The sequence below is a fragment of the Myotis lucifugus genome, unplaced genomic scaffold (genome assembly GCF_000147115.1).
Source record: "Myotis lucifugus unplaced genomic scaffold, Myoluc2.0 scaffold_47, whole genome shotgun sequence".
NCBI classification, from domain to species: Eukaryota; Metazoa; Chordata; class Mammalia; order Chiroptera; family Vespertilionidae; genus Myotis; species Myotis lucifugus.
In genome coordinates, this window is record NW_005871095.1 from 7,315,314 (window position 1) to 7,336,884 (window position 21,571).

Below are 21,571 nucleotides of genomic sequence, written 5' to 3' on the forward strand. Positions count from 1 at the left end.
CCCAGTAGGGAGTGTGCAGGAGGCAGCTGATCAATGTTTCTCTCTCATTGATGTTTCTAACTCTCTAACCCTCTCCCTTCCTCTCTGTAAAAAATCAATAAAATATATATTTTTAAAAATAATAAAATACCAATTTAAAAAACATGAAAAAAAAGAAATAAAACTTAAAGTAACAATGAAAAATAAACTAAACTAAACCAGCATAATTAATGTTTAACACACTGTCTGCCCCACCTCATGGCCCTTGCCTAGTCTCTCCGTGGCATGTTCCCGCAGAACCCCTCATTCAGTTAGCCCTCCTCAGAGTGTCACTTGGAAGCTTTTCTGACTCCCAAGGCCCAATCTCCTCTCATGTCTATCAATTCCAACTCACCTACACCCATAATGTTTAAGATCTGATTCAGCCAATGAAATGTTACATTTACTTAAATAGTAAACGCCTCTTAAAATGTAATTGTAATGGAGATAAAATAAGATGTCAGTGTTAATGTCACTTGATAAAATAAAGACAATCAAGAAGCAACGTGCAGTGAAATGAGAACTTTTCCAGTGGAGGGCAAGTGGCCTGACAGAGCTCCTCCTGACCTTTCCTAACAGCTCTCCTAGTGCCACTTGACTTCACAGACCCTGAACTGAGGAATGTAACTTATGGTATCACTTGAGAAAACTCTAACAGAAAAACTACTATGGATTCAGTAAAGCTTGTAAAGGGAATTACATTTTACCACAGCAGCATGTACCTGGATAAAAGATGACCCTCAATGCTCCATGTGCACAGAGATTCAGTAGCCCTGTGCAACTACAGACTTCCCATCCCTGAGCTAAGCACTGCTTCCTAAACTACTTCCGACTCATGAACCTAAGAGGTAATTTACTATAGCTTCTTCACACTAATCTTCACTATTGATAGTGCTCCCCAACAAACTCAAAGAGCATGACTGTAACCTCCTCCAGAGAGTGATGACCTACTGTTCAACTCAAACCCACTGGTAAAATTAACCGCCTGTGCTCTCAGACCCCTCTGCTTACACCCACTACGACAACTGCTTGCCCCCACACCACTGCTACCATCCTCCCGCTGCTGAACCAGGCAAAGCACCTCACACCAGCCTTTCAGGACACTGGACTCATTGACAAGTAGGCACCATCCATGGAACACTGGAGACACCACGATGAGGGCCGAGGAGCAGTGATAGGCTGTGCAGCTTGGAGGGCTCTGAATGGCCTTCACAAAAGGTTACCCTGAGATGCAATTAATTACCCATGGTACTACATCACAATGGAGGGCAGGCCCTCAGAAGGCCAAGAGAACACACGTACCTCATATGGCAGTTCATGCTAGGAAATGCTAGCAAAGGTTACAGAATTTTTCACTGCTAGAAATGTAAATAAATCTAACAATTAAAAAGATATATCTTAGTCATGGCCAACGTGGCTCAGTTAGTTGGAGTATCGTCCCATATACTGAAAGGTCAAAGGTTTGATTCCCGGTCAGGGCACATATTTAAGTTTACGGGTTTGATCCCCAGTTGCTCCATTTGACTATTTAAATGTAAGTTAATTAAAATTTTTAAATTCCTCAGTCACAGGAGACACCTGAGGCTTGTGGCTCCCATATCTGATAGCAAAGATCTAAACATTCCATCATAGAAGGTCCACTGCACACCTCTGGTTCAAATTCTTTCCTAAGAGTTATGGGCTGTGTTTCCCCCCAAACTCATATGTGGAAGTACTGACCCTCCCGCATCTCAGAATATGACTTTATTCAGAGCTACAGTGATTGAGGCAAAATGGGGTCACTGGGGTGGCCCTAATCCAATCTGACTGGTGCCCTTATCAGAAGGGGAGATGAAAACACAGACACACACAGATGGACAACCATGTGAAGACTCAAGTAGGAAACAACCATCTATAAGCCAAGGAGAGAGGCTTCAGGAGAAACTGCCCACACCTTGATCTCCAACTTTTAGCCTCCTTATTAGAATAAAGTTCTAATAAGTCCCCTCAGTCTGTGTGGTACTTTGTTACGGCCACCCAAACTCACTAACACACTAAGAATATCAAACCTATTTTGGAGGCTCCTTAAAGTCTAAGGTTTTTATTTCCAATACTGTTAAAATATAGTTTCTTTTAGAAAGCAGAACCAGGTATTTGTTCATTTATTCATCCATTCAATACGTATTAACAGGGTTCTAACTGAATATTTACTACATGCCAAGCAATTGCACTAGGTTCTGAGTATGTACTGCTGCCCTCCTAGAAGCTGCATCCTGGAGGCCCAGAAATCAGAGTCCCAGGCACGGTTCTAATAAGATCCAACATTCCAATGAGCCAATTTCTCAGATTTCAGCCTTATTTTCCTGTTATATTATGGCCGTTGAATTAGTTATAATTGTGAAGGGACAGTCATAAAACTATATGTATGTATGCTTCTATACATGTTTATATATACTATTATGAATATGTAGTATATATAGTTAGAATCTATTTTATTATCAAATATACTTTTAGGTTTCACAATGTCCTTTAAAAACTAACAAATTTTCATAATAAAGGAACTAGAAAAAGTGTAAGAAAACTTAGCCTTATCAATAAAATATTAGTTCGTCTGATCAAAAGGGACATCAAATAGATATACTCACTACAGAAAACTCAGGATAAAGCCAAGAAAACATACTGAAAAACCTGATTCCAGAAACTCTCCAGAGAACAGAAAGATCACTGAAATAATACCTGATTCTCCTTTTCTTGAGACTATTAGACAGACAATTAAAACTGCACTGTAGAATAAAAACTGTACTGTAGAATAGCACAAAGAAGAAAAACTGATCCAAACTGTCACACCACTTTTTTTTAATACTATATATTGTAAAAACATTAACCTGGGGCCCTTGCTCGTTTGGGTCAGTGGATAGAGAGCATCAGCCTGCGGACTGAAGGGTCCTGGGTTCAATTCCGGTCAGGGCACATGCCCAGGTTGCAGGCTCGATCCCCAGTAGGGAGTGTGCAGAAGGCAGTCAATCAATGATTCTCCCTTATCATTGATGTTTCTATCTCTCTCCCTCTCCCTTCCTCTCTGAAATCAATAAAAATATATTAAAAAAAAAAAAAAAAAAAAAACATTAACCTTGGAATTGAATCCTGTCACTGTGTAGGCTATTGTATTTGACAGTAGTTTTATTTAAGGGAGGGGAAGTTAGGTTTGTTTTGTTTTTTGGTAACCCACACTTTTTCTCTACTTTAGAGACCTGTGTATATTTGGCTATTTCTGGAACATTACAAACATGCTCAGCACTAACTTACTTGTCCTTCTAACATTTCTCTTGGCAAACCCGTCCTCTCCTGTTCAGAGCTGTTAGTTCTTCGTATAGAAAGGCTATGAGATTTGCGTTTCTGTTTTGCTTGGCGAGCAGTTGAACAGCTCCCGCTTTCTGTGGGCATTACTTCTATAAGGTGGTATCTTGGTCAATCCTGCAATAAGCTAGACAAAAGCAGGAAAAACAAGTACTTTATTTCTGATCACAGCAAATTGAAATGAAGGAAAAACAGTGGACAAGACAATGACTACTTTTCATTCCAAACTTCCTTACTATGGTTAACATTGACTATGTAATTTAGAATATGACAAATTAACATTTTAAGGTAGAGACCACACACAACCTTTGTTAAAAAGGTAATTTTTTATCAAATTTCATTAACATGTTTTAAAAATCCAATAGCAACAAAGACTTTAAAATACAGAACAACTCTCCCTTAACCAGCTTTCCCCAGACTCAGCCTACTCCCCAGGGGAACCAATTCTAACTGCATGTCCTAGACAAGGGGTGGGGAACCTTTTTTCTGCCGAGGGCCACTTGGATATTTATAACTCATTCAAGGGCCATACAAAATTATCAACTTAAAATTAGCCTTCTATATTTGGTCAAACATTTAATTAACCAACCCCTAATACCTTGGCAGGGCCAGACCAAATGATTTCTCGGGCCTCACATGGCCTGAGGGTCAGATGATCCCCATCCATCCTAGACTATAGATTCTAGAGCAGCGATTTTCAACACATGTGCCGCAAGAAGTTTTAAAAGATGCAGTACTAGACTATTTAGTCAGGAGCACTGGCCTCTTTTTCCTTAGATTGTCAAATTTAAAAAATGACAATAGCCAACACAATAGCCATCCGGTGTGAATGAATCAAAATTATACCTACATTTTGTCAGATCGGCAAGAAACATTTTTTTTTTTTGGTGTGCCACAGGATTGTAATAATTAGTTTGTGTGTGCCATGAGATGAAAAAGGTTGAAAATCGCTGGTCTAGAGGAATACAATGCAAGCCACCCATGTAACTGCAAATTTTCTAGTGGCCACATTAAAAAAAAGTAAAAACAGGTGAAATTACTTTCAATTATTTGTTTAACCCAATATGTCTAAAATAGTATCATTTTCATAAGTGCAAAAAATACCAATGGTGGAGGGGAGCTATGGGGGAAAAAAGAGGAACAACTGTAATAATCTGAACAATAAAGATTTATTTTAAAAATGTAAAAAATAAATAAATAAATAAAAAATAATAAAAGATAAAAAAAAAATACCAATGGGATATTTCTAGTTTGTAAGCTTCAACTTCAATGTATATTTCATATTCACAGCATGCCTCAAATGGAACCAGCCATGTTACAAGTACTTGCACGTGGTCAGGGCTGCCATGAGACAGCAGATTTTCAGTTACCCGTTTTGAATACTACCTACTCATTTCATGCTACTATCAATTCTTCCTTCTAATATAACCATAAACATATATTATGTTAATATAATTTTAATTAACATACATATGACATTTCCTTCCTCAATTGCAGTTTCACATCTTGGGCATTTTTTACTCTTATTGACCCTTCCTTCTCCCAATGTATCTATGTTAGTTCATGTAATTTTAAGTAATACATGTATGTATCTTCCTTCTTCAACTACTGACAGTATATTTTGATCCTCTCCATTCCCCACTTCACTTTATTTTTTTTATTTTTTTAAAGTAAACACATTATGTTTGACACCATCAATCACCTTTAGTTAAAATGTAAGCCTTGGAGACATGAAACATCAATAAACAAACTACATGCAAATGAGAGTCCCACTTCACTTTAAGACTGTAGTATCCCACCTTTTCTTGAGCTCTCCCCCACAGCCACCCATCTCCCAACTTTTGTTCTATCATTTGAGATTATATAAATGTGAGAACAGAGTATGTGCCCTTTTGAGATTTTGAGCTTAATGCCCTTGAGATCCACCGAAGTTGCTGCACACACCAATAATTACTGCCATTTTTGATGGCTGGGTAGTATTCCATGGTATGGATGTACTACAATTTAACCTTTCACCTATTGCCAAAAAATGTGGTTCTTTCCAGATTTTTACTATTACAAGCAAAGCACTATGAACAATAATACACCAGTTTTTGTGTGAACTCCAGTTTCCATTTGTTTTGAATGAATGCCCAAATGTGAGATTGCTGGGGTATAGAGAAAATGCATATTTAGTTTTAAAAAAGCATTATTGAGCCCTGGCCAGGATAGTGTGGCTCAGTTGGTTGGGCATCATCCTGTGCACAGAAAGATTACTAGTTCAATTCCCAGTCAGGGGGTGTGCAGGAGGCAGCTGAATATTACCTACTCATTTCATGCTACTATCAATTCTCTCACATGGATGTTTCTCTATCTTCCCCTCTCTCTAAAACATCAATAAAAATAAAAAAAATTATTGAGATAAAATTCAGATACCATATAATAGTCGCTCCCACAACCACTAAAATACTTTCTCTACATTTAAATTTTCTAAAACTGGCCATTTAATATAAATAGATCTATACAATTTAAAGCTTGATCTATTGTGACTGGCTTTTTGCACTTAGCATGTTTTCAAGGCTCATCCACATCACAGCATTGCATTAGCAATTTCTTCCTTTTTATTGAAAAATATACCACATTTTACTTACCAATTCATCAGCTGATGGAAAGTTGGTTATTTCCATTTTTAGATTATGAATAATGCCACTGTGAACATTAGCATGCAAGTTTTTATATGCATTTATGTTTTCTTTTTTCCAACATACATACCTAGGAATGGAATTGCTGGATCATAAGGTAACTCTACGTTTAACCATGTTGTTGTTTTTACAAACCACCAAGTTATTTTCCAAGGTGGAAAATATTCCCATCAGCAATGTATGAAAGATTCTGTCTTCCACATCCTCACCAGCATTTGGTTATCTCACTATTTTTAATTTTAGCTGTTCTGATAGGTGTGCAATATCTTGTCATGGTCTTAATTTGCATTTCCCTGGTGGTTGGTGATACTGAACATCTTTTTGTGTGCGTATTTTTTTTAAAACATATTTTTAATGATTTCAGAGAGGAAGGGAAAGGGAGAGAGAGGTAGAAACATCAATGAAGAGAGAGAATCATTGATCGACTGCCTCCTGCACACCCCACACTGGGGATGGAGCCTGCAACTCAGACATATGCCCTGACGGGGAATTGAATCATGACCTCCTGGTTCATAGATCTACACTCAACCACTGAGCCACGCCAGACAGGCTGTGTGCTTATTTTTGACGTTCGTATATCCTCTTCAATAAAATGCCTCTTCGTGTCTTTTGCCCATTTTCCTAATGATTGTTTGAATCTTTACTGTTAAGATTTTAGAACTGTTTATATTTTCTCCATATAAGTTATGTGTCAAATACGTGGACTGAAAATAGTTTCTCCCCGTCTGTAACCTGTCTTTTCATTCTAATATGATTTTTCACAAAGCAAAACATTTTAATTTGATGAAATCCAACTGACCAATTATTCTTCTATAAATCATACTTTGAAAGTCAGAGCTAAGAACTTTTCACCAACCCTAAATCCCCAAAATTTTCTCATTTAAAAAAAATATATACACACACACACACACACACACACACACACACACACACACACTGAGTGGCCAGATTATTATGACCACCTGACATTTGTAGGCAAATTAGCTATAATTTCGCGCTAAAGTTGCTAGAGGACCAGACCGTTATAAATAGGGAAGCAGGTTGTTTACCATGACAGTAGAAGTGATTTTTTTCTGAAGATATGGGTAAACAACTCAATTTAACAGCCTTTGAACATGGGATATATATTATTATGAGTGGACAGATTATTATGACCACCTGACGTTTGTAGGCAAATTAGCTGTACACTGCATCATATGGGATATGGAAGCCGAAGGCCTGTTTGAACACCTTTGCTGTCTGCAGTTACCAAGATAAAATGTCTCCAATTCGCACAGGAACACAAGGATTGGACAGTCGAGCATTGGAAAAAAGTCATGTGGTCCGATGAATCACGTTTCCAGTTGCATCATGCAGCTGGCAGAGTGAGAATTTGGTGGAAACAGCATGAAAGCATGCACCCCACATGCATGAATACAACCCTTCAAGCTGGTGGGGGCAGTGTTATGGTTTGGGGCATGTTTTCCTGGCATGATTTTTGCCCTTTAATTCGTGTGGAATAATGTCTGAATAGCACAACATACCTAAGTATCATTGCTGATCAGGTTCATCCTATCATGTTGATGGCGTATCCCAATGGAAATGGCTTCTTCCAACAAGACAATGAGCCATGCCACGGTGCTCATATTGTGCAGGAGTGGTTTCAAGAACATGAGGGAGACTTCACCTTGCTTAGGTGGCCCCCACAATCACCAGATCTCAACCCAATTGAGCATTTGTGGGACGAAGTTAAAAGAGCCATCAGGCAAACTGATTCCACAAGCATCAAATCTCACAGAACTGGACAGTGCTATTCATCAGGCATGGTGTCAGATTCCTCGAATCACCTTTCAACATCTCGTGGAGTCAATGCCAAGAAGAATCGCCGTAGTATTGAAGGCAAAAGGTGGCCCAACGGAGTACTGATGGGATGGTCATAATAATCTGGCCACTCATAATAATATATATCCCACGTTCAAAGGCTGTTAAATCGCGTTGTTTACCCATATCTTCAGGAAAAAAATCACTTCTACTGTCGTGGTAAACAACCTGCTTCCCTATTTATAACGGTCTGGCCCTCTAGCAACTTCAGCGTGAAATTATAGCTAATTTGCCTACAAATGTCAGGTGGTCATAATAATCTGGCCACTGTGTGTGTGTATATATATATAATTGATTTCAGAGAGGAAGGGAGGAGAGAAACATCAGTGATGAGAATCACTGATCAGCTGCCTCCTGCATGCCCCCTACTGGGGATCGAGCCCAAAACCTGGGCATATGCCCTTGACCGGAATTGAAGCCAGGACCCTTTAGTCTGCAGGCCAACGCTCTATCCACTAAGCCAAACCAGCTAGGGCTCATTTTCTTCTTAAAAATTTTTTTTAATTTATGTGTATCATAAGATGTAAAGTTTAGATCAAGGTTTTTGGTTTTTTCTCATTTGGGTTTTTTGTTTGTTTCTGCTGATATTACCCAATTATTGCAGCACTATAAGTTTTGATCTACCCATTCTACACTGAACTGAGAAAGTTTGGCATACTAGTCAAAAATCAATTAGATATACTTATGTGGGATTACTTTTTGGTCCTCTATTTTGTTCCAGTGATCTATGTATCCATCCCTCTGCCAATACCATTCTTGATTACTGTGCTATCTCAAAATTAGTTATTCCTAAGTTGTCTTAGCTATTCTAGTTCCTTTGCCTTCCCATATAAATTTCGAACAAACTTTTCCATAGCTACAAAATCCTGATGAAGTTTCTACAGGAATTGTGTTTAATCTGTTCGACTTAGAGATAATTGGCATCTTATGTTGAGCCTTCTAAACTATGAACACAGTTTATTTAGATATTTTTTTCCTGTTTTGTAGTTTTCTGCATAAAAGTTCTCCATGTCGTCTCAGATTTACACTTAAGTTTATATTTTTGAGAAATTTTAAATATATTTTTATTTCCACTTACACATGTTAATTGCTGGTATATAGTTTTCTTAATATATTGAGCTTATATCCTATAATCCTGTTGAACTCATTAGTTCTAAATTATTTTTGTGTGTAGGTTATTTGGCGTTTTCTATGTAGACTATTCTGTCATCTAAAAACAGCTTTATTGCCCTGGCTGGTTTGGCTCAGTGCATAGAGCATGCCAACTAAAGGGTCCCGGATTCGATTACAGTCAAGGGCACATGCCCAGGTTGCAGGCTCGATCTCCAGTAGGAGCGTGCAGAAGGCAGCCAATCAATGATTCTCTCTCTTCATTGATGTTTTCTCTCTCTCTCTCTCTCTCTCTCTCTCTCTCCTCCCTTCCTCTCTGAAATCAATAAAAATATATTTTTTAAAAAATAAAAACAGCTTTATATCTTCCTTTCTGATCTGTATGCCTTTAGTATTTCCTTTTATCTTATTGATCTGGCTAGAAATTCCAGTACTTAAAATAGTGACAACAGCCCAACCGGCGTGGCTCAGTGGTTGAGCACTAATCTGTGAACCAGGAGGTCACAGTTCAATTCTATGGTCAGATTATGAGGTCACGGCTCAATTCCATGGTCAGAGTACGTGCCCAGCTTGTGGGCTTGATCCCCAATGGGAAGCATGCAGGAGGTAGACAATCAATGATTCTCTCATCATTGATGTTTCCATCTCTCCCTTTCCCTTCCTCTCTGAAATCAATAAGAACGTATTTTTTTTTAAATACTGACAACAAACATCCTTGCTTTGTTCTGATCTCAAGGTAAAAATATTCAGGCCCTAACTGGTTTGGCTCAGTGGATAGAGCATTGGCCTGTGGACTGAAAGGTCCCAGGTTTGATTCCAGTCAAGGGCATGTACCTTGATTGCGGGCACATCCCCAGTAGGAGGTGTGCAGGAGGCAGCTGATCGATGTTTCTCTCTTATCGATGTTTCTAACTCTCTATCCCTCTCCCTTCCTCTCTGTAAAAAAACAATAAAATATATATTTTTTTAAATATTCAGTATTTCACCATTAGATATGATGCTAGCTGTAGGTTATTTTGTAAATATTGTTACCAAGTTGAGAAAGTTCTCTATTGTTTTCTGAGCATTTCAGGAATGAGTGTTGAATTTTGTCATGTATCTTTCTGCATCACTTAATATGATTGTGGGGTTTTTGTCATTTTAGCCTGCTAACAAGTCAATTATACTGATATCATGTAATATAACATGAATGTAACATCAGTTTATTCAATGAATAAACCCCACTTGATCACGATGCACAAGTCATTGTTCTCTCATTTTGTTTTATTTTTTTCCTACCTTCTTGGGTTACCTGAATATTTTTTTCTGTTTGGGTTTGTTGTTGTTTTTAATTTCAGAGAGGAAGGGAGAGAGATAGAAACATCAATGATGAGAATCATTGATTGGCTGCCTCCTGCACGCCCCCCACTGGGGGTATCGAGCCCGCAACCCAGTCATGTGCCCCTAGCCAGAATTGAACCTGGGACCCTTTAGTCCGCAGGCCAACACTCTACCCACTGAGCCAAACCGGCTAGGGCTTACCTGAATATTTTTTAAATTTAATTTTGATTTATCTATAGTATAGTTTCAATATATCTCACTGTTATAACTTTTTCTAGTGACTGTTGTAGGCATTACATTATATTTTCATAACATATCCCAGGCTATTGATTATCAACATTTTACCAGTTCATAGTTAAGTGTAGAAACCTTACCTTCCTCCTCTATGTCCTCTGCCCACCCCTCTAACATCATCATCTTAAAGATTTCCTCTACAAACAAAGAGAACCACGTCAGACAGTTATGCTTCAACTGCAAAAGGGTGTCTATTGAATTTACCAATGTTTGTTCTTTCTATTGTTAATTCTTCCTTCCTGGTGTTCCCACATCCCTTATGTCATTTTTCCGTTTAAAGAACTTCCGCTATCTTTTATTTTAGGGTAGGCCTGCTGGGCACAAATCATGTGAAGGATGTTTTCCCTTAATATATTATTCTGAGTTGACAGTTATTTTCCTTAAGCACTTCCTTCTGTCATCCATAGTTTCTAATGAGAAACCACTGTAATTCAAATTGTTTTTCTACTATAGGTAAAGTGACATATTTCCCTCTCACTGCTTTTTTTGTCTTTAATTTTTAGAAGTTTGACTATGACTGTCTTAGCATGGATTTCTTTTAGGTGATTCTGCCTGGGTACCACTAAGCTTCTTGAAACTGTGTTTATGGCTCGACAAAGTAGGCAACATTCAGCCGGTATTTCTTCAACTATATTTTGAGCCCCACTGTCTCCTCTTTCTGGGATTCTGATAACAAGAATGACAGATAGGTCTTTTGTTAAAGCCCTACAGGTCCTGAAGTTATTTTTTCCAGCCTATTTTCTCTCTGTTATTCAGCTTGGGTAATTTCTATTGTCTTCAAGTTCACTGAATCTTTCCTCTGCCTTTTCCATTCTGTTACTGAGCCATCCACTGGTTTCATTTATCTATTTCTCAGTTCTGAAATTTCCATGTTTTTTCTTTATATCCTGTATTTTCTTCCTGAGATTTTCTATTTTTGCTTCAAGTGCTTGTAATTAATCATTAAAATATTTTTATGACTGCTTTAATATCCTTGTCAAATAATTCTAACATCTGTCATCACTGTCATGCTGTCAGGTGACCTCTCATTCTCAAGTGAGGATTTTCCTGATTCTTCGTGTGACATGCGATTTTTTTAAAAATATATTTTATTGAATTTTTACAGAGAGGAAGGGAGAGTGATAGTTAGAAACATCAATGAGAGAAACATCGATCAACTGCCTCGTGCACACTCCCTACTGGGTATGTGCCCGCAACCAAGGTACATGCCCTTGGCCGGAATCGAACCTGGGACCCCTAAGACTGAAGGCCGATGCTCTATCCACTGAGCCAACCCGGTTAGGGCTGACATGTGATTTTTAATTGAAACCCAACATTTTGGGTATTATGTTATCAGACTTCAGATCTGACTTAAGTCTTATGGCAGGTCTCTCTGCTGGCACTGCAAGAAGCAAGATGGGCACTACCTTGTTTCCGCCAGGTGCATATTGAAGGTGGAAGGAAACTGGGGCTCCCCACTCAGACTCCATTGACCCTACTGGGTAAGAGTTCAGCCTCTCTGGTGGCCTTTGCTCATACCACCCTGGCTAGACAAGGGGTTCCTAGTCACTGCATCTTATATGGCCTCATTACCACTGAGTGTGGTGAAATACCGACTCTACGAAGATTCCTCTGACGCCACCCCAGCAGGAAGAGGGGTGGATGTGCTTTGTTACCACCCTGCAGATGAGACTCCCAGCCCACTCACCTGGCCTTCTCTGATACCACCCAGCAGAGTGTCACCTCAATATAATTGTTGAGGGTAAAAATCTAGTTTCCCCATCTGGCTTTTGCCAGCCAAGAGTGAGGGGTAGAGGTTCCAGTTCTCTTAAAGTGTTCTGTCTGGCCCTGACTGGTTTGGCTCAGTGGATGGAGCGTCAGCCTGCGGACTGAAGGGTCCCAGTTTCGATTACAGTCAAGGGCATGTGCCTTGGTTGCGGGCACATCCCCAGTGGGGTGAGTGCAAGAGGCAGCTGATCGATGTTTCTCTCTCATCGATGTTTCTAACTATCCCTCTCCCTTCCTCTCTGTAAAAAAATCAATAAAATATATTTTTTTAAAAAGTGTTCTGTCTGGTGGGCTCTCCCTCTCCTGGTCTCTTAGCTAGAAAGCAGACTTTTTCTGGGGGCTTTGAACCCTTTGGTGTTGCTAGGTTGTTGGCTTTTCCAGCCTCAGTCTGGGACATGCAGGCAAAAAAAAGAAAAAGAAAAATCCAGGGAACTAAGTTCTGTGTCACTTCTCAGGTCCAAATACACCCAGTCAGTCTACTTCCTTATCTCCACCTTTTAGTCTTATATTTGTTTTATCTCTAATGTTCAGTGTTTTTAGCTTAGGGGGAGGAACAGGAACAGTACATATGCTCCATCCTTCCATTAGTTCAAAGCCAAATCACCTTTTGTGTCTCACATTGTATGTATAGGCCTTGTAAAATGGCAACAAGTCTCACTTCACAACACAGGCAGACATTCAAATTGATCAATTCTGAATGTTTAGGTTTAATATTTTGAAAGTCATTAATTTGTTAAAATTTTCTGTAGCATTATGTAGACAAAATGTAACTCAGCCCTGGTCCGTGTGGCTCAGTTGAGCATCATCCTGTACACCAAAAGGTCACCAGTTTGATTCCCAGCCAAGGCATATAACCCAGGTTTTGGGTTTAATCCCAAGGCAGGGTTCATGCAGGAGGCAACCAATCGATGTTTCTCTCTCACATCGATGTTTCTCTCTCTCCCTCTCACTTCCTCTCTCTCTAAAAGTCAATAAAAATATTTTTTTTTAATGTAGCAATCTTTAATATATTTTATTGATTTTTTGCAGAGAGGAAGGGAGAGGGATAGAGAGTTAGAAACATGGATGAGAAACATCGATCAGCTGCCTCCTGCACATCTCCTACTGGGGATGTGCCCGCAACCAAGGTACATGCCCTTGACCGGAATCAAACGTGGGACCTTTCAGTACGAAGGCCGACGCTCTATCCACTGAGCCGAACTGGTTAGGACTAATGTAGCAATCTTTAATACATCACATCTTATTTCACCGTGAATTTTGGCTCTTCATTGAATAGCATTCTGCTTCCCTTAGAAGTATCAGTCAATGTGTTATCAGCATAATTAGCTATTTATTAATAAAGGACCTATTATCGGTGGAACTAGTGTTCTTAGGGTGCTGCGAGGAAAAGAATTTCCTGAGGCTCCCATGAAAGGATGGGGTTTCGTGGAAAGCTTTATTTTTTTTTAAAATATATATTTTATTGATTTTTTACAGAGAGGAAGGAAGAGGGATAGAGAGTTAGAAACATCGATGAGAGAGAAACATTTATCAGCTGCCTCCTGCACGCCCCCTACTGGGAATGTGCCCGCAACCAAGGTACATGCCCTTGACCGGAAACGAACCCAGGACCCTTCAGTCCGCAGGCCGACACTCTATCCACTGAGCCAAACCGTTACGGCGAAAGCTTTATTGATGATGTAAAATTACAGGAGTTCCTCTTCAAGGTCCCATCTCTGTCTACCCTGCCATGGAAAAGTCCAATCTTGTCTTCAGCAGGGCCAGAATAGGCCACTGCCCAGCATTTCTGCTCCATATTCAAGTCCGGTCCAGTTCAGCATCTGGCTAGCTTAGCCTGTGTTCCCAGCTGCAGTCCATCACGTGTGGTATCTGCATGGCCCATGGCCATGCGGTTGCTTAAGGTCACATGGAGAGAGAACAGGCCAGCGCATAGGTAAGTGTGGGTCACAAAGCAAGTAGGAATAAGAGAATAAGAGCCAGGGAACAAGAACAAACAAGAGGGAACTCTTTGGGGATTTTAACTTTCCAAGATTTCATGCACTTCTGATGGGGTCCACCCACTAGTTAATCCACTGTTCCCCAAGCCAGACTGAGAGGACAGCACCTTCCCTATGTCACCTGGACTTCACTGCGCATGCACCCATCTTGCTTTTCCCACCAACAATCCAGTAGTGGATGGGGGAAGGGAGAGATGTTAATTCCCTTGGAGGGACAATGCTCTGATTCCTTGGGGTGTAAAGCTGTTAGCTTCCTGGTAGCACAAACAGGCCTCTGCTTCCCAGCTAAATATGCTCAACAATGTCTGACTCTCCCTTTGCTCACTTATTTTATTAATATTAACTAATTATACCAATAACAAATTGAAGTATACATTTTGTCACTTCAAATATTTAATGGAATGCATGTAAATAATTCAGTTAAGTTAAACACTTCACTCAGAATGAAATCCATAAAGCCCCAGCTTAAATATTAACTCCTCGAAAAGGTTTCCTTTAACCACCACTAGTCTTAGTGCTTCATGACCCTTACCCACATTTGTACTAAAATCTTATTTGTGGTTTTTTTAGTCAATGAATGCTTCCCCCCTACACCTTCAACACCATGAGGTCTGGAGTGTGGCTATTTGGGTTCACTACTGTATTTGTAGAGCCTACCATGTTGCCTGACAAAAACATCCTCAAACAATTGATGAATGTACAAGTGAATGAATGAATGAATGAATGAATGAATCTACCACTGATTAGCTGTGTAGTAACCTTTGTCAAGTAACTTGACCACCTTCCTAAGGCTTAGTTTTGTCATCTTTAAAGCAGGGATAATAACAGCACTTATTTCATTAAAGTCATTCATCAAATATTTGTTGTATATCATCTAGGTACTAGAATACAGTAGTGAACAAAACAAACTTGGTTCCTACCTTCAGGATGCATAGAGTTGGATTTTAAGCCAGATATTAAACATAAGATCTCATAATTTATTACAGCAATTATAAATCATGATGCATACTATGAAAGAAATATATAGATATTATGAGACCAGATATTAGCTAAAGTTAGGAAGATCATTCTAAGAAACTCATTTAAATTGAGACTGAAGAATTAGTAAAAATTAACCATGTGGAAAATAGAGAGGGACAGGAACAGTGCATGCAAATGCCCTGAGCTGGGAATAAGATTGGTTTATCAGAGATACTAAAAATAGGTAATGTGGCTACAACATAGTGAAAAAAGGAGAGAATGGTGGTGCAAGATAGGCTGGAGATACAGGCTTAGATTGTCCTTTACATCAAAATTTTATCCTAAAATAAAAAGGACGGCACTTAAAGATTTGCATTAAAAATCAGTCTGGCCCTGACCAGTTTGGCTCAGTGGATATAGCGTCAGCCTGCGGACTGAAGGGTCCCAGGTTCGAGTCTGATCAAGGGCGTGTACCTTGGCTGCGGGCACGTCCCCAGTGAGGGGCGTGCAGGAGGCAGCTGATCAATGTTTCTCTCTCATCAATGTTTCTAGCTCTCTATCCCTCTCCCTTCCTCTCTGTAAAAAATCAATAAAATATATTTTTTTAAAAATCAGTCTGGCTGCTGTGTGAAAAATACACGAAAATAACAGATGACTAGGAATGGGGAAGCTAGTCAGGAAGTTACTGAAGTAGTCTAGGCGATAAAATAATGACAGTTAAGATTAGAGAGTAGATAAACAGATTTGGGGAGTGGAGGAGCAAGTGAGGAAGGAAAGAGGTTATCAAAGAGTTTCCTAGTTTCAGAGGAAAGAGGTAGGTGAAATGGAGGCCAGAACACTGATATGAGACAGCAGATTTGGAGAAGTAATAAAGAACTAATTATTGAACGTATTATATTTGCAATGCCGTTGAATATCTAAAATACAAAGAGGCATGTGTAACTAGACTGTATTTATAAAATCTGGCAGATGTCTGGGCATTTTGACCCCATCATGACTCTAGATCAGGGGTGGGCAAACTTTTTGACTCGAGGGCCACAATGGGTTCTTAAACTGGACCGGAGGGCCGGAACAAAAGCATGGATGGAGTGTTTGTGTGAACTAATATAAATTCAAAGTAAACATCATTACATAAAAGGGTACGGTCTTTTTTTTTGTTTAGTTTTATTCATTTCAAACGGGCCGGATCCGGCCCGTGGGCCGTAGTTTGCCAACGGCTGCTCTAGATCCAATGCTTTGCCATATTACTTTCCTTGCAAGAAGGAAAGCTTATAATTCAGATTACTGGTGAAATAAGCATCACAAAATAAAACTGATGATCCCTTAAATGACATATGGAAACATTATTTTTGACTGAAATATGACAGGACAAATCTTTTGATGTAATTTAGATATGAAAATTTTGAGCTATAGAAATTAGAGATGGTTGAAATAAAAGGATAAAGAAAAACTCATGCCTGGCTGGTGTCACTCAGTGGTTGAGCATTGACCTATGAACCAGGAGGTCACGATTCAATTCACAATCACAGCATATGCCCTGGTTGCAGGCTCAATCCCCAGTAAGGGGTGTGCAGGAGGCACCCAATCGATGATTCTCTCTCATCATTGATATTTCTCTCTCTCTCCCCCTCTCCCTCTGAAACCAATAAAAATATACTTTAAAAAAAGAAAAAATCACAATGGCAGAATCTTTAATTGGTGGGATTTTATTTAGAAAACAAAGGTTCTATTGATATTAAATTCAACAAATTTGAATATAATCTATATATATAAAAGGCTAATATGCTAAGTGTCCGACCATCCAAACAGTCACTATGATGCGTACTAACCACCTGGGGGCAGACACTCAAAGAAGGAGCTGCTGAGCTGCAAGTGACTTGGCAGTGGCGGTTCTCGGATGACACGCCCCAAAACCAGAGAGGAGGGAGCCCGATTCCTCACAGGGCTGTGCGATTCCACCTTCAGCCTTCGGTTATTTGTTGCTGGGACACTGTTGGCCCTGAATCTGGTTTACAGCCCACTTGTGTTTGTGTTCTACACACTGTACAACAGCAACTTTGCAGAGTGCCCTCTTGCACTCTGGGACCCCTGGGGGAATATTGGAGAGCCTTTCACCCGATCCCCGCAGGCCAGGCTGAGGGACCCCACCTGCCAGAGGGACCCCACCCACTCCGCAGACGCTTGAGAGAGACCACAGGAGGTTGGCTCCAGGGGATGTCTAGCCCGTTTTGCCCAGTCCTGCTCCGTCAGCCACCTTCTTATTAATTTCCTTTCAATATGCACTAATCTGTGCACCGGATCACTTCTAAATCTGTTATGAAATAATTCACATGATCCCCCCATTGAACTATAGCTTAGTGTTTTTTAATGGAAACATTTAGAAACTATTTAACTGTGCCATATACAAGAAGTGGCCAAGAAACCAAACTAATTTAATGAAATCTTCTCCAGAAATTATGTTCTTCATGAAAATATAGGAAGGTGAATAGAATTCTCTTTACCAGTGTTACACATATTAATAACTTCATAAAGCATATCAGTTTCCAAAATCATTAACAGCAATTTACCAGTTACCTTGCAGTTTATAAGGTGTTTTGTAAAGAAATAAAAAAATCAAAACCCTGTGGAAGCTATCCTGGCTTAGACCTCAGAGAAAAAAAGGAGACTTTATCTTTGGACATTTAAATCAAAAAAATAAAACAGTAAAGGGTTTCTCCTTCCTCTCTCAAGAACAATAACTGAAGCATTCTGTTAAGTATAAACTGTGAGGTTAATGCACTACCAAGTGTCTATCACTGGTTATACAATGTGCAAAAATTTCAGTAATAACCTTCTTTTCACTTCACAGTGCTTTTCTCCTCAGCCACTGTACGTTCAGTAGGAAATTAGCATTCTTCTTCACAATTAATTTTAAAACCTTCACCTTCTGTCTTTCACTGAGAGCTTTTAACCCCTCACTCATCTCCATGAGCCACATTGTGTTCTGCGCTTTGCCTACTTTTATTTGTCACTTCACTAAACAGCCCATACATTGGCAATCTTTCCCCACTGATCAACTTCCAACCATACATTCAAACTATTGTAAATTATAAATCTGGAAGAAGTTCGGTTCTCTGAAATCTGGCATCAAATGGAGCTTTTCCATACTAAGTGATTTTATTTTTCTGTAACTTTCTAAAGTCTGTGCAGTCATATCTCAGATGTGAGTTCATGTGCCTATGCTGTACATTGAATATTAACACTAAATTCTCCAGAAAATTCAGGTTCTGCCTCTTCCTCGAATTTCTTCAGCTATAGTTAACCATCCTTCCAAAACTAAGTCTGTAGGTTCCTCTCGTTTTAACCTCTTTTAAATTTTTTTTTATGCCAGAACCGGTTTAGCTCAGTGGATAGAGCGTCGGCCTGTGGACTCAAGGGTCCCAGGTTCGATTCCGGTCAAGGGCATGTACCTTGGTTGCGGGCACATCCCCAGTGGGGGGCGTGCAGGAGGCAGCTGATCGATGTTTCTCTCTCATCGATGTTTCTAACTCTCTATCCCTCTCCCTTCCTCTCTGTAGAAAATCAATAAAACATATTTTAAAAAAAAATTTTTTTTCTGTTGTTAATCTGTGACATTTTTTTCCCTGAAACTTTTTTTTTTTTTTTTTTACTCATCTCCTCATTCACATCCCACCTTTTCCCAGCAGGCATCACTGGTGCCAGTCACTGCGTTACTCCACCTCCGTCGGAATTCCCAAGGGATGGGCTCACCAGCCGTTGACCCGGGGGTGCCCTCGCCTCGACAGCGAAGGGAGCGTGCAGAAGGTGCCCAGAGGTGATTTGGGGTGCGCGGCTACCTGGGGAATTTGCTTATTCGCAAGTGGGTTATTTCGGGGGCACCTGTAAGGTCAAACGTGCAGACCAGCACACTGGACTTAAAATTTTGACAGCCGTTTAAAACTAAATTACGGAAACTTCCAAACCAGCAGCGCTCTCTCACGTCGGCACAGCTTCCCAGGGCAGGGCCGAGGGGCGCTATGGGGGAGCCGGCTCTCCAGGCCTCAACGCACCTGCCCGTGCCACACGTGCAGCGGGGAGCGGTCTCCCCGGGAAAGGCAACCGTAACCGACGCCCACGGCGACGCCAGGCACCGCTGCGGGGCTCAACGCATCCTCCCCGACCCTCACCAGCGGCAGGGGTGGTGCACGAAGTGGCGGACGCGCGGGAACGGATGGGGGCAATGAAGTCCGAGGGAGGACTTCGAGAGCGCCGAGTGACCGGGCCCCCAGAAGCATGCCTCTACCCCAGGGCGAAGCCGCAGACTGCTTCACCTGGGCAGCCCGTCCCGGAAGAAAAATGGCGGCCCGGCACTCACCAATCACGCCGCCGCCGAGCCCGCCGCCCTGCCTGCCGGGCCGTGCACTGCCACCGTCGCTTCCCAGCCACACGGCGCCAGGGACCGACGCGGAGACACAGGATACGGACTCTGCCCTGACGCGTCCTCCACCCCCCGGCAACCTGATGATCCGCACTTCCGGCGCCGTCGGAAGTCCTGGCCTCGCCCCGCGCAGAGCACGCCAGCAATCCGGCCCATAACGCCGGAAACCACGCCCACTTCTGGGTCACAGGAAGTCCCGCCCAGCCCCAATAAATTCCGCCGGGTCTCTCGTGCCCGTGCCGCCGGAAGTCTCGCCTGGCGTCGCCCCGCGCTCCCACCGCCGGAAATCGCGCTCGGACTCCGCCCCTCATCGGAACTCCCGCCTCCGCCTCGCCGGAAATCCCGTTCCACAGCCCGCGCCCACGGGGTCGATAGTTGGGGGAGCCGGGGGTCGTTTGCGACGTGGGCGGCGGCGTGATGGCGTTCCTTGTCCGCGGTGATCACCCGGTCCTCGCTCCCACGTCGGCGTTGGTCTGGGGAGGCCCTGGGTGTGGGGCCGCAGATACTCACCGCGGCCGGGTTCCTCGGCGCCCCGGCATCGCTTGCTCTTGTGCATCGTCCCGCAGGCCCCTGGAGTTGGGGCCGGGGCCGCTCTTGCGGCCCGGCTGCGGGCAGACGTTGCGAGTGAGGCTGGTTGCTGCTCGGAGCCCGGCGGAGATGCTATTAATATTTCAGCTTATCTGCAGAAGGTGACTCAGCCAGCGTCCTTTCTGAAGTATCCGTTCACCATTGGCTCGCTGGAGAAACGAAATCAGCTGCTCACTGCGAAAGGCTTTCTGGCTTTGAGCCAGCCTGGGAAATCTGCATAGCAGATGAGTTCAGCTCCCACTGGGCGTGAAAAGCTTGCCGCAGTGAATCAAAAGCATGAAAGCATTGCTCTCCTATCTGGGTCACCTTTCTTTTAAAAACTAAAGCTCAGCATTCGAATTCAAGAAGCACTAATATGATTGCTAGACAAGAAACAAATTTAACATATTTGGTGATCCAAATAACCAAAAAGTATGTAGAATTAAACCCTTAAGTGATGTCTGCATTAAGTATAATAAAAGCTTATCGCTGGAAACAGTTATGGGAGATGAACCAAGGCCTTCACACTCTTGGAGGTTGTAGAAAACATTCAAGTAACAGTTTTGTCACCTAATGTGCACAAGGACTTCTGCTGGGCATGGTCACTGATGAAAAGCTTTATGAACCACAGTATCTTCAGCTAATTCACATGCTAATGTGTGGGTTTATTTTGCAACACAGCAACCACAGTTTGGATGAAACAGGATATTGTTAATTGAAGTAACTCTTCTCTGATATAATTAAGGTTCCCTAAAAGTCACTGTAAATAATGAGGTATCACAAATCTAAGAAGGGAAAGTAATCACTTTGAGGGTCTACTGTGTGTCAGGCACTCATTTGGTAACTTGTTTAATCCTCAAAACAAAAAATAGAAAGGATTCTAATTAAAATTCATAATGGTACTATGCAATGGCACAAAGATTAGATCAAAATCCAGGTCCATGTTCTTTCCACCATGTGTTCCTGTGAGAGCTGCAGAAACAAAATACCACAAACGAGGTGGCTTAAGCAATAGAAATATATTAGAGCCCTGGCCTGTGTCATTCAGTGGAGCTTCATCCCATGCACTGAGAGGTCATGGGTTTGAGTCCCAGTCAGGGCACATGTCTGGTTGTGGGTTTGATCCTCATTAGGAGGCGTGCAGGAGGCATCAGATCCCTTTCATCAATGGTTCTATCTCTCTCCCCTTCTCCCTTCCTCTCTCTAAAATCAATAAAAGCATATATATTAGAAGTCCAGGATCA

General features: G+C 41.4%; 1 protein-coding gene across 3 annotated transcripts in view; it reads right to left on the reverse strand.

Moving 5' to 3' along the window:
- Nucleotides 1-21,028, reverse strand: part of WDR37 (WD repeat domain 37) — a 73,592-nt gene extending 52,564 nt beyond the window's left edge. Inside the window, exons 1-2 of one of the 3 annotated variants that reach the window (XM_006088436.3) lie at nucleotides 20,271-21,028; nucleotides 3,304-3,481 (exon numbers count right to left, since the gene is read on the reverse strand). In XM_006088436.3, coding sequence (XP_006088498.1) covers nucleotides 3,304-3,441 — 138 coding nt within the window. In that variant the 5' untranslated portion in view covers nucleotides 3,442-3,481; nucleotides 20,271-21,028. Of the gene's footprint in view, nucleotides 1-3,303; nucleotides 3,482-19,697 lie in introns of those variants that run through there. The other 2 variants (XM_006088437.3, XM_023753590.1) reach the window with 2 other exon arrangements.
- Between the last annotated feature and the right edge of the window lie 543 nt (nucleotides 21,029-21,571).